The 12585-nt window shown below is 40.2% G+C and overlaps 1 protein-coding gene across 2 annotated transcripts in view; it reads right to left on the reverse strand.

The window, feature by feature from the left end:
- LOC120746178 (glutaminase kidney isoform, mitochondrial-like) overlaps positions 1-8290 on the reverse strand; it is a 29646-nt gene extending 21356 nt beyond the window's left edge. The window contains exon 1 of one of the 2 annotated variants that reach the window (XM_040051496.1): positions 7893-8290. In XM_040051496.1, coding sequence (XP_039907430.1) covers positions 7893-8146 — 254 coding nt within the window. In that variant the 5' untranslated portion in view covers positions 8147-8290. The remainder of the gene's footprint in view (positions 1-7892) is intronic. The other variant, XM_040051495.1, reaches the window with a different exon arrangement.
- Between the last annotated feature and the right edge of the window lie 4295 nt (positions 8291-12585).

The following is a 12585-nucleotide window of genomic DNA, read 5'->3' on the forward strand; positions in this document are numbered from 1 at the left end:
TATTTAAGCAACAGTCCTTTTTACTTCAAGCTGCTTTCGTCCTTGTGATGACTGCACTTATGGAACTGAATTAAACTGAGTCTGAACTGAATTCCTGAAACTATAGTTTGTCCTTCCAACTAAAATAAAAAGGATTTCCTCCTGATAATTTCTATTTATCAATGTACTATATTCAAAAGGGGAGAAAACCAATGTTTCTTTGTCGAGTCTCGTGTGGTTTTAAATATAAAAGAATGATTCCCAGTCTTTTTCCTCAGGGTAAGGAGTACAGCTTATTATTTACATGGGTGTGGGAAGTAAAAAAGGCTGGATTGGAGCATCTCTGACATACACACATAGCTCCTGAATATGTGAGAAATACAGAGTGACTTAGACTAAAATAACAGACGTGAACGGGGGTTTTCCTGAGCGCCACTGCTGCAGAAACCAAGAGAGGAAACACTGGCAGCGAGTTGAAGTCAGATTTATAGCTTTTGTGCCAAGTTCCACTCAGGATGAAAAGTCAGGGAGTCTCAGCGAGGAGCACATATAGTTCAAAAGTGTGTCTGTTTGAATAGATTACATTAGGTTGCACCTCTCAGAGGAATACCGCCCCATACTTGAAAATCGGACTCTTTAACAGTTCCTTAGGAGGAAGCTCTGACTTTCCAGCATCAGTGGAACACAGCAGTAACACTATAAACAGTTCACACGCTGTCTGGGTTAGCATGTCGGGGTCGCTGCATCGTGCTCCACCTCTGACCGCATTAATGCAGGCTGCTGGTGAGGAAGGAATACACATCAGAGAGTGTGTGATTGAGGAAGAGGAGGAAGACAGGATGGAAGGATGGAGGGTGAGGTAGAATAGAGAGGGACTGAAGCGCACCCACTGGGAGGAAGTGAGGTCATGTCTAAGTAAAAGCAGTTGCTGGCTTTCCGTAGAAAACCTCTACTTCTACTGGATTTTATTTTGAAAAACTTTTGAAAAAGAGACTAAAACGACAAAATAGAAAGATACTTACAAATGCAAAACAAGAAGATCAACAACAGGGAGACAGAGAGAGTGAAGAGGGATAACACTGAATTAGTAACAGTGGCATTAAACTGAAACAGTAACAGCGAGCACACATATGATCAGCACAGAGCACGTCTTCAGATCACGCTGCTGTCAGGACAAGAAATAAAACAGAAGCTGTGACATTAAATGTAGCGTTTCACAGTGAATCACATTAAAAACATGCAGCATTGAAATGCACTATGAGACATACAAACGAATAGTATAATCTGAAATGACTACTATGACTGAGTACTACTACTACCACTATACTTTTTCCCACCACTGAAACAGATGAGGCCCAGCCGGCTTGGGAGCCAGAGGTCTCAGCTCTAATCGAAAGCAAACAGCCATTTCCACATAAATAAACATTTGGCCTAAAACTGAAACAGAAATGGCTGCTGGTGGATTTTAACCGTGTAACACTTGAAATGAACATGACACTGTAACCAAATAATAGTGAAGTAAGAGGGTCCTTCTTGAGTGAGAGACTTCCCCTGTGGGAGCATCATTAACACAGGCAGGTTAGAGGTGGACACTGGAACATCTGGATGGTCTCATTAATCTACCTCAGCTGGTCTCATTAGTACTCTCGCTCACGCTCTCCCTCCCCCTCCTCTCGCTCTGTTTGTTTTTAAAGGTCAACGCGAACAGAAGCTGAAACAGCAGCAGCCACTCCACAAAACTCTCTCCTGCACTGCAGATGAGTGAGCCTCTTCCAGAAGAGTCATCGAAACGTCATCTAACTGAACTGAGGCAGGAATCTGGAGACGTTTCCTTCACACGTGACCTTTCTGTGCCTAGACCCCCACAGGATCAGTATTTTACCTGGCACTACTAACACAAATGCTTCAAACCTTTTTCATCAATGCTAAGGCAGCTGTTTAAACAGATGTAACTCACCCACATTATGTTTTAAAAAGTTTTAAAAACCCTGCAAATTAACAAGAATTTACTGGCAAATTTGTGAGAAAAAAACTAAATAAAATTTATGACAAAGAAACTGCCAGATATACGGGGAAAAGGCAGAAAAATTATGCACCACCATGGCTCACCTGAATAAGCAGGTGAGCTCTCTGCCTGCTCTCCTGTCACCTCGCTGAACTATCCTGCCTAAAAAAGGCTAAAAATTCAAAGACATGTCTATATCCAAGTTTTACAAGAAAAATTAGGAGCATTTATCAAACCAAAATTTGCAAGAAACTCACAAATTATGAGGAAAAAAATATATTTATATTTTATATATAAATATTTCCTCTGAATTTCACCCTCACATTACATTGTTTTCTTCAACCAGGCCCTAACACTAATACACCACCATCGTAGTCTCCCTCTGAGCCCACCATCAGATGGTGCGACTCCCTTGAAGTCGGGGCCTGAGGTGTTCGCACTGACAGGAGGAGGTCTCTGTGTGAATTGAGCCGTCAGTATCTGCTGCATTTATTTAATCTGATCGATGGCGCTGGTTTCACCGCCTCACAGGCATCATGACAAATTGTTGCTGGTGGGTTGGAGAGGGCGGAGGCAGACATTAGACTGGAAGCGCTGAGAGAGAGGTGGCGCTGCACGAATCGATCTATGCGACTGACTCATCTGCTCGAGGCCCTGACATCTGCTGGGCAGCACGCCAGCTCACGGTGCTTAAAATAAATAAATAATTAAAAAGCGAAGACATGATTTAGGCAGGATGAGCTCCTCTGCATCGCATACTGCTCTGAGCCCTTACTAGCTGAAGCACGGCCTCAGAGCCCTCAGAGTCAGCGTGCAGCTCAGGCTGAGCCTGTCTGTCTTTTCTTTTCAGACTTCAGTGTTTGAAAGCAACAAACACCAGGATGTACATCTTATGTGTTGAACTCTAATAAAACAATCCAACAACCTGACTGAAGAAACCCTGACTAATAAATATGTAATACTGTTATGTCTTAATAAACAGCTGTGGGGTGGTCGTGTAAGAAGGTGGTCTGCATGTCGAAGTATCCTCAGGTGAGACACTGAGTCGCCCCAGATGCATCCATCAGAGTGAATGTGTGCACGAATATTTCATGTTGCAAGCTAAACATAGGACAGCAACCTGTTTACATCTACAAAAAAGAAGAAAAAAAAAAGCTTGCTTCCTGGATGTATTAAGGTTTTTGTTGAGGGTGATTGCCTTCTAACAGGAGACCTGTGCAACCTTTCTGCAAACAGCTGCAGTCTGACTTGGACTATTTCAGTCACTCTCAGAGAGACCGCAAATAATTGCCGTCTAGTTTTTAAATGCCGACAGATGCCATTGCCATTAATCTGGACCAGTCTTTGTGAATGAGCACAACTCGACTGGTTGTATTCTGGTTAGACAGCAACAGATATGTGATTTTCCATGATTTATCAGTTCATTGCCATTTTGTCAGAAACAGTTTGCCAGTAATTTCATTTAGAAGTGAGATAACTTTACCTTACTGTATAAAACAGATGAGGTTAATTTGAGGACATAATTTGGAGAGCAAAACAGTGATAAATCACAGTGGGTGTTTCTGCAGTAGTCAGCATATCACAAAAAGTTAAATATCGCATATCATGTGGGGTGTCTGGTGACTCCCACCTGCAGTATTTTAGTTCAGAATGTGAATAAAAACATTCTAGAATTGAAGAAAAAGCTGGCGATGTTGTAGTTTAGGCCTACAGAGGGGCAGAGTCACAAACGAGACAGACTGTAGTCACAATCAAAAACTTTGCAGGTAAAAAGCCAAACTGAGTCCTTAATCAAACTGCCTGATCAGCAACAAAACAACAGATATTACAGATTAAACTACAGATCTTTACATTTTTATGGTTTGCTGGATGTTGGAGACTGCTATTTAATGACCCACAAGAACCCTGAAATGCTGAAAAACTAACCCAATAATCAATCCCTATTATGGAAATAAAGTGATGAGTGTGGCTATGTGAAGGTTTTACAATGTGTTTTGTGGGAGTATGGCTGGAGGATTTTTAGACTTTCTTTGCATATCTTCTTATATTACTCTCTTTTATAAGGTTTTATATTATACAGGATATTTAATATTGTGTGTAGCTGTCCAGGAACTGCAGATGGAAATCACCTGGAAGCTAAATGTGCTGTCTATATACGATCCCTGACACGTAAACAAAGCTCCTTTAAGCTGCCTAATAGAGAAAAGTCACTGAGTTCCTCAAAAGCGTTGAGTTTTTCAGGAAGACGATGAACCTGCTTGCTCACCAAGATTCACGCTGCAGATAAAATTCACACAGTGATCTTCACAGAACAAGCCGAAGCTTGGCTCAGACTTGGATTAACCTCCGGGGGAGGCACGCTAGTGCTGACAACCAGTCAGCTGAGCAGAGCGATGGCCTGAACGCCGCCGGTAGCTTCAGCAAATTGTCCGTGAACAGAAACAAGTGGGGCAACTCTGTCCTGCAGGGGCAATGAGGCATTTTATGATTATGGAAGCTCTCTAAGGAGACAGGCTGGTGTCAGAGCTGCTCCAAGGGGAAGAAATGATCGGCCAGCTGGTTATCATGCTGGATCTTCAGCAACTATGTGCATCTTTATATATTTTCTTAATGAGTTGCCTCTAAAAATAATGAAATTATAAACCCTCCACTGTGGCTGTCCTGCAGCCCCCTCTCCTGATGATAGAGTTAATTTATACTCAAAATTCTGACACTCATATTTTCATTCACTGTATTTGTACGGAGGTCCAAAAGAGAGCAAATGTAAATTAAAATGACACAAAAATCAATTAATATGCCGCTACATGAAAACACAGCACCTCATCTCTGTACTGCTTTTTATCTCCAAGATTTTTCTATTTTTTTTTTAGTCTGTATTTTCTTTTATGTTTTTTCTATTTATTTACTTATGTATTTGATAGACAGTAAGCTAACTTTTAGTATAGCTGAATTTCATGATTTTAAAGAAAGGTGATTCATGACAGTGTATATCTGTGGAGGAACCAATTATGTAAATAAACAAAAAAACATAATACACTTCAAAAATCATCCAGAATTTAATTTATTTAATTTTAATTTATACTATTTTTGATACAACTAATTAGGACTTATTGGGTTTTTTTATTTCTATATTTGGAAGATCGTTTTTTTTTTCAACTGGCATACATACTTTTTTTTTTTTAATTCTGTATTTTACTTTGACATTTTTCTGTCCATTTCAGCATCATTATAGAAATTACGGGACACTCACCTGTTTGGTCTCATAACAGAAATAAAAACTGACATCCATAATAAATCTATTGAATTTTTTTCATATAGCGCCAAATCACAACAACAGTCATCTTAATAAGCTTTTATATTGTAAGGTAAAGACCCTATAATAATAGAGAGAAACCACAAAAACTAGATAACCCCTTGCCTTTGGCAACAGTGGGAAGGAAAAACTCCCTTTTAACAGGAAGGACCTCCAGCAGAACCAGCATGACCAGATGGGAGTGAGGGGATGAAGACGGGACAAAGACACACTTTCGGAGAAAGAGACATTCAGGAAAAGGAAAGGAAACAAAAGGAAAAGAAAGAGCTCCTCAGACTGGAAGGTGGTTCCACAGAAAGAGGGGCCTGAAAGCAGAAGGCTCTGCCTCCAACTTTACTTTTAAATACTCTAGGAACCACAAGTAAATCTGCAGTCTGTGAGAAAAGTCCTCACTGTGGTGATATGATACTATGAGGTCTCTAAGATAAGACAAGGCCTGATTATTCAAGACCTTGTGTGTGAGGAGCAGCATTTCACATTTGATTCCGGATCTTACAAGAAGTCTGTGCCAAGAAACCAACCAACGTTAATGAAATGCCAAGAAGACTGGTCAAATATCAGCCACAATTATACCAGGAGCTTGTTGATGGCTACCACCCAATCAAGGTGCAACATGCTGAGAAACATTTAGTGGGAGTGTATGTATATATTTGAGCCTGTATGTATACTTTTAACCCTGTGTGGATTAGAGAAAATCCCAAATAAATACAAACTTGTGCACAAAATTCTTGTTTTCTAAAGTCATTAAAGATGTATGCTGTACGATCGTTCCACCCTAGAACATGTCCACAACTATATATGTGTTAAACATTTAACATGGCAAAAACTGATTTTAACTTGTGTCTATGTTTTCATTATTTTATCTTTATTTTATTTTGATTCATTGTGCTATTTTTTTTGCTATTAGTAACGTAACAGATTAATTTATTGTTATTATTAATGTTATTAATGATTTATACTGATTTATGATTTATTCTACTTATTTTGTATTTATGTCGGTAGTTAGAGGCATTTAAAATAAAACTTTGTTTCAGCCACTGAATAAACATTTTTTGGCATCCATAAGGGACAATTTCAGGTTAATATCTCTATCTTTTTACTTACTCTGAAATACCTGGAAGTTGTGGCTTGGCTCTACCCAGCAGTTTGTTTATATATTTATTTATAATATATATTAATATATATTAATATATATATATATATATATATATATATATATATATATATATATATATATATATATATACCAAGGGCTCAGAGAAGAGCTCGAGAGGATGTGGAGGGTGAAGGTAATGGTGGTCCCCGTGGTAATCGGAGCACTAGGTGCGGTGACTCCCAAGCTAGGCGAGTGGCTCCAGCAGATCCCGGGAATAACGTCGGAGATCTCTGTCCAGAAGAGCGCAGTCCTGGGAACAGCTAAGATACTGCGCAGGACCCTCAAGCTCCCAGGCCTCTGGTAGAGGACCCGAGCTTGAAGGATAAACCGCCCGCAGGGGCGTGCTGGGTGTTGTGTATATACACACACACACACACACACACATATATATATATATATATATATATATATAGTTTTTTTTCTCTCCCCCCCCCCCCAGAGGCAGAAACAAGCCTCTATACTTTAGAGTTGCTTTACTTTGCCTCTCATCATGTGGCATACACTGTGCTTTATAATTAATGATATAAGTGTATTAATTCAGGTCAGTAGCTGCAATCCTATGGAAGCAATAGTGGGTGACCTTGAATATGCATGGAGCTGATGCTCGGTGTGGAGTGGAGATCCAAACATTAACCAGCTTCAGTTGTCCTTAATTTTTCGTTTAAACTGACCCGGCTGGGTAACCTGGTGCCGGCTGATGCCTCCCTGAGTCTGGATGGATGAAGGCATCACCCTCCAGTAGCTGGTCACGATATCAGGCTTGCCCCACTGCATGTGCTTCCATTCTCGGACACGTCTCAAATTTACTTCCTTTCCACCAGTTTCCATTGAGTACATTCTGACTAATCGCCACCCGCTTAGAGCAAGTTAATGCCACAAAACATCCTTAAGGTTCATACTGGAACTACTAAGTCATCTTAGATATATTAAACTTGTCCGATAATGGCTGCTGGATTTACCTCCATCGCTACCTACCGGAGCTCTCCACTGGCCTGAGCCCGTAGGTGGGCGCACTATCACCGGTCACTTGCACCCATAATCCCCCTCATCTACAGCCCCTGACCTGCACAGTTCCCCGGCAGACTCAACCCTCCTTGCCAGCCTTTAGCAGGCTGAGCTAAATGAGCATCCGAGCTAGCAGCTAGCCACTTCGCGTGATGCGCGTTAGACCCTTCGCACCAAACTACGTTGTAAAAAACCTAAATTCAAATAACGTCCCTTTTTGTGCAAGTGTTATACATAAAGTGATTAATTTTTAAATACAATGAGAAATTAGACGCATTTCTTAAATTCCGCGTACTTTCTGTAAGTAAAACTGGTTTATTTTTTTAAATGAGAAGCCTCAAGGTAAAGGCATCTTGATGTCATGATTGTTTACCGCCCCATTAAAAATGCTCCTTTTTTTCTATTGAGTTCGTCCTACTGTTAACGTTACTCACTTCTCTGTTGAAGAGTCCTTGCCGGTGGAGTCATTGGAGCAAAAGCCTCTCAATGCGTGCTTCCTGGCCAAGTGCTGAGGGGCTCTCCAGCCAGAAAACCGCCCTCTACCCGGTGACCGTCCATCAGGACTCAGGGTGCTGAAGCAGGCGGCGGGAGCAGGTGCTGCTTTAACGCCGATCCTACGTGTGAGCGGCCGCTTCAGCTGAGTCTGGAATAACTCCTTGAGCGTTACTGTAGACCGAAGATGTAACATTTCAGCCCTGTGGTACAGACGAACTGTGCAGTGGAGTTACTATAGAACCGCGTGGAGGGATCGTAGAGGTCGGTTCCCGGTGAGAGCGCCGCTGTATCGGTCGAGTAACGGTTCTCCCACTGACTCGACAGCGGAAAAAAGCTCCCCAGCGGGATACAACCAACCTTATCCACCGCGTGAGCTGTGATTGGACGGGCTTGACCCATGGGCGCACCTAATTGGTGAGAAGTCCTAACAGTCCCGCCCACGGTGGTGAATCGTGTTTTGGTCCCGTTATCTCCATCACTTCCCGTAATTAGCGAACAAGTTTATGTTATTTATAAGTATTTGCCCATTTTTGTATGTTTTTAGGCACAGTTTCGATATTTTTGTCTTTACAAACACAATACATAACGAAAACAATCATATTTTTGAATTTACTACATTTAATGGCTGTTTTTAATCTATTATAGTTAATCCTTTTAGCACTTTTACTTTAAAGGGCCACTATATTGTATTACGTCACGTTTTTACAAAGCATTTCATTGTATTTTATTTACATTTATAATTGTTTATTCAATTAATTTCCTATTTTATTGTTTTACTACACGTTTTCTATTTATTTGAACTGCTTTATGTTAAGCATGATACATTTTAGACCTATTTGTTCATGTTATTTTTATTTTTTACTGGCCCACTCTTCTTTATCCACGTAGGCTTCTTTTTCATGTAGGCTTTGTTTGTGGCTGCTGTAGCACAGACATAACTTTTGGGGAGACAGAAAGTATATGTTTTATGATACAATGGCATCCAGTTTTAGTTAAGTAGAAAAAAACAAATTATCGGATGAGTCACAAGTATGTAGTCTGCATTCATTTTAAGTTAAATGCACATTTTTGCACTCTTAGTTGTAGAAATGTTATTATTTGTGCCACACGAATGCTGGAAATCACATAACACATATGCAAGAATTTAAGAATAAACACAATATAAGTGAAGTAATGTCATAAACATCACTATATTGAAATATTTTAAACCTAATATTTCCTGACTGACTCATGTGCATGAGTCTTCATGCTTGGCCTGCAGAAATCATGTGCAGATGATTCAAATAAACAAGTTTGCTATATAACTCACACTGCTGTGCAGAAATCTTGAGTCACCCCTCATTTCTTTATACTTTGGTAGGAAAATAGGAAGTGATTTATTGAAGCATGTGCAAACATACATGTAAATACAGTATATAAGGCAAAATCAGAGATTGTACAAGTAATGAGTTTGAAAGTCAATATTTGGTGTGACCATCTTTATTCTTCAGCACAGTCTAAACTCTCTTAGGCAGCTTTCTTGCCATGTCTTTAAGTAGGAATAGTTCTCCAGGCTTCTTGAAGGTTTCTGCCATGATCCCACACTGCTTCAATAATGTTGAGGTCCAGGTTCTGGGGAGGCCGATCCATGACTGACAGTGTTCCACTGTGTGTTTTTCTATCCAGGTATGATTTTACTGCATTGGCTGTGTGTTTGGCGTCATAGTCATAATGAAAATGAAGCTGCTGCCAATCAGAAGATGTCTAACACCACTGGCTGAAATGCAGCCAAACCATGACAGAGCCTCCATCAGACCTGTTGTCACAGAATTTCAGTGCAGTTCTTGTGTAATGTGAAGCTTCAGTGAACAGTCGATGCATCCACTGAAGGTCCAGATGGATCTCTCAGATTTTGTGTCAAGTATTTGCTGGATTTGTTCCTGTTCCTTAAGGACATGACGTTCAGTTTGTTTTGTTTTGTTTGTTTGTTGGTTTGGTTGGGGTTTTTTTCTCGGGGGGGGGGGGGAGTGTGCCCACGTCTTCATTTTCCTCAAATTTTTAAGAACACACTGCACGCCATGCAGACATAAAACAAGTTCTCAGCTAATATTTCTTTGGGAATCACCTTGATGGTGCAAAAAATAGTCTTTTAAGCTGTCAAACTGTGTGTGTGTTTTTGGTTCAGTGTTAAATGGCTTAACCAACAAACAAACAAACACTGAAACAAAACATTCTGGACCGGACTGAAAACGAGCGAAGCAAACGTTACTGAGTTTATGTTAAAATATTCTGCTTCTCCCTTTTTTTAAACTTCCTATTCATTCAGCTGAGTTACAGTCACACTCTCCACCAGTTGTCCTGTAATAAATAAAAATGAAAACTAGACTTCTATAAAAATATTATATAATGCAACTATAAATCCTTACAGGGATACAAGTAGAACTTTAAAACAATAAAAACAAATAAACAAAAATAAGGAAACACACCCTGGAAGAGACCTGAGATATAAAAGTGATTAAATAAATATTAAAGCATCACGTCTCTGCACAGTGGTGAGGAAAAAAGAGGCTTAAAGCAGCCATGTGCAGGACTGTCACTGATGCGTTGTGCTGCTCTGCCACCTTGTGGTTCACTTTGGTGTTGCACACATTCAGGGCTTTCTCTGCAGACTGTCGCCTTGTGTGTGTGTGTGTGTGTGTGTGTGTGTGTGTGTGTGTGTGTGTGTGTGTGTGTGTCCTTGAAAAAAAACATCTACAGCGCCATCTCCCGGTTAGAAAGTGATGTGAGACTAGCTTACAGGCTTGTAGGAGCCTCTTTCCATTCATGAAGTGACAGATTGATAGAAATCTGGGAACCACATGCACACTCTGCAGAAAAAACACAGAAAAACACATCAGAAATTTCCCAAACAGTGTCACACTCAGGTCTAATTCAATCTGCAGAGCTCAGTGTACCAGATTACAGATTATCAGCCTGTTCCTCCTGAGTCAGGCAGCATTTTAATGCTCGTTTTGACCTCCTTTGCGGCCTGCGTGGGTGGAGCTCGACGCCCATCACTAAATAATGACCTACACCGCAGATTACTCACCGGAAAGTGTTTGCTTTACTTTTCTCAAACTTTTTTTTTACATTTTTTTTATCTGACTCTATCTTGCTAAACTCCACCCACCCGGAGAGCCAAAAGAGGATAAAACAAACACATTAGAGCTGACTAATAAAGCCTCCAGTGCACTTGAACATGAAACATTCATGAATTTGGCCTGAAAATCTGATTTCCATGTGATCAGAAGCAAAGGGGACTTCCGACCAATTGCACGCAGAGGGTTTTTACTTGACAGGAATCAACATTTTTACGTTAAAAAAAAATCCCTTTTTATGCAGATTTGAGCTAAAGTAGATGATCTGACTGTGGCTGAGGAGGTTTGTCAGCAAGTAGCGGCAGATGAATACCTGCTGTTTTACTGCTGTTCATTTGGACTATATAAGACATCTTTTGGTGTCCACATACTTTTGCAGCCCTTGCAGGCGTTTTAGTGCACAATCGTGAGCTTCTAAAAATAAAATCAGTGGGATTAAATGTGCCCCAACATGTCCCAGACCATGTGCACATTTCTGACAGAGGATTCGTTCTAAGCTAAGAGGTTTGAACATACAAGCTCGCTGATGACCTCCTACTTACTGTAAAACCAAAGAATATAAAGAACTTCAGTCTTTTAATGGTACAATCTGCTTGTAATATGCTTGTTTGTGTTACAACAGCTTCTTATAGTCTCCTATTTTATTTCTCTTAAAACATTAAAAAAAACTCATGCGAAATAAGGCACACCTACCTCTTTAAGTTACAAGATTGTACCAACGCAGGACATCATGAAAATACTCCTTAGCGGGACTTAAAATGAGATAAATACAACCTCAAATGAACAACAGCACATGACATAGTACACTGTGTCATTATTTATTTAACAGAAACTGAGCCAAAATACACTAACAGTCCTGTGAAAACCCATAGTACCTCTATAAAGCAGATGTTTTGCTAGTTTGATTAGTTTGATCTGGGCACCTTGCAGTCACTGAGTCCAGACCTGAACCTGACTGAAATGCTGTGGTGTGGATTTAAGAGAGCTGTGCATGAACTTCAATGACCTGAAGCAATGTCCTAAAGAAGAGCGGGCTAAAACTCCTCCACACTGATCAAGTGTAAAGTTACTGCTGTGAAAGGTACTTCTACAAGCTGCTGAATCATGGGGTGCACTTAGTTTTTCACACAGAGTCTGCATTTTTGTTTGTTTTATGAGATAAATAATGTCTAAACATGTCTTATGTCATATGTTGCTGTTCACCTTGAGGCTGTATTTACCTGATTTTCAGACCAGCTTATTCATGTGTATCTTTTCCATGTTCATGATCAAACCGAGTCAAACGTTCACTCTTGGTAAAAGTTACATACTGATGTGTTTACATTGACTCTAGTGTGACCCTGACGGCTGGGAAATTGCATTAAAGGGGAGGGGAAGCAAGAAAGACTGGAGACAGTCCTGCTTTGCTTTTCTTCACTTCATCTAGTCATTTAAAAACTACAAACAACTTCTTTTAAAGCCTGGCTTCGTGTTTCTTTCTTTCTCTGCTATATTGCATAAAAATTTAAAAAAGCAA

Source organism: Simochromis diagramma, unplaced genomic scaffold (assembly GCF_900408965.1).
Source record: "Simochromis diagramma unplaced genomic scaffold, fSimDia1.1 OVJJ01000107.1, whole genome shotgun sequence".
Taxonomy (NCBI): domain Eukaryota; kingdom Metazoa; phylum Chordata; class Actinopteri; order Cichliformes; family Cichlidae; genus Simochromis; species Simochromis diagramma.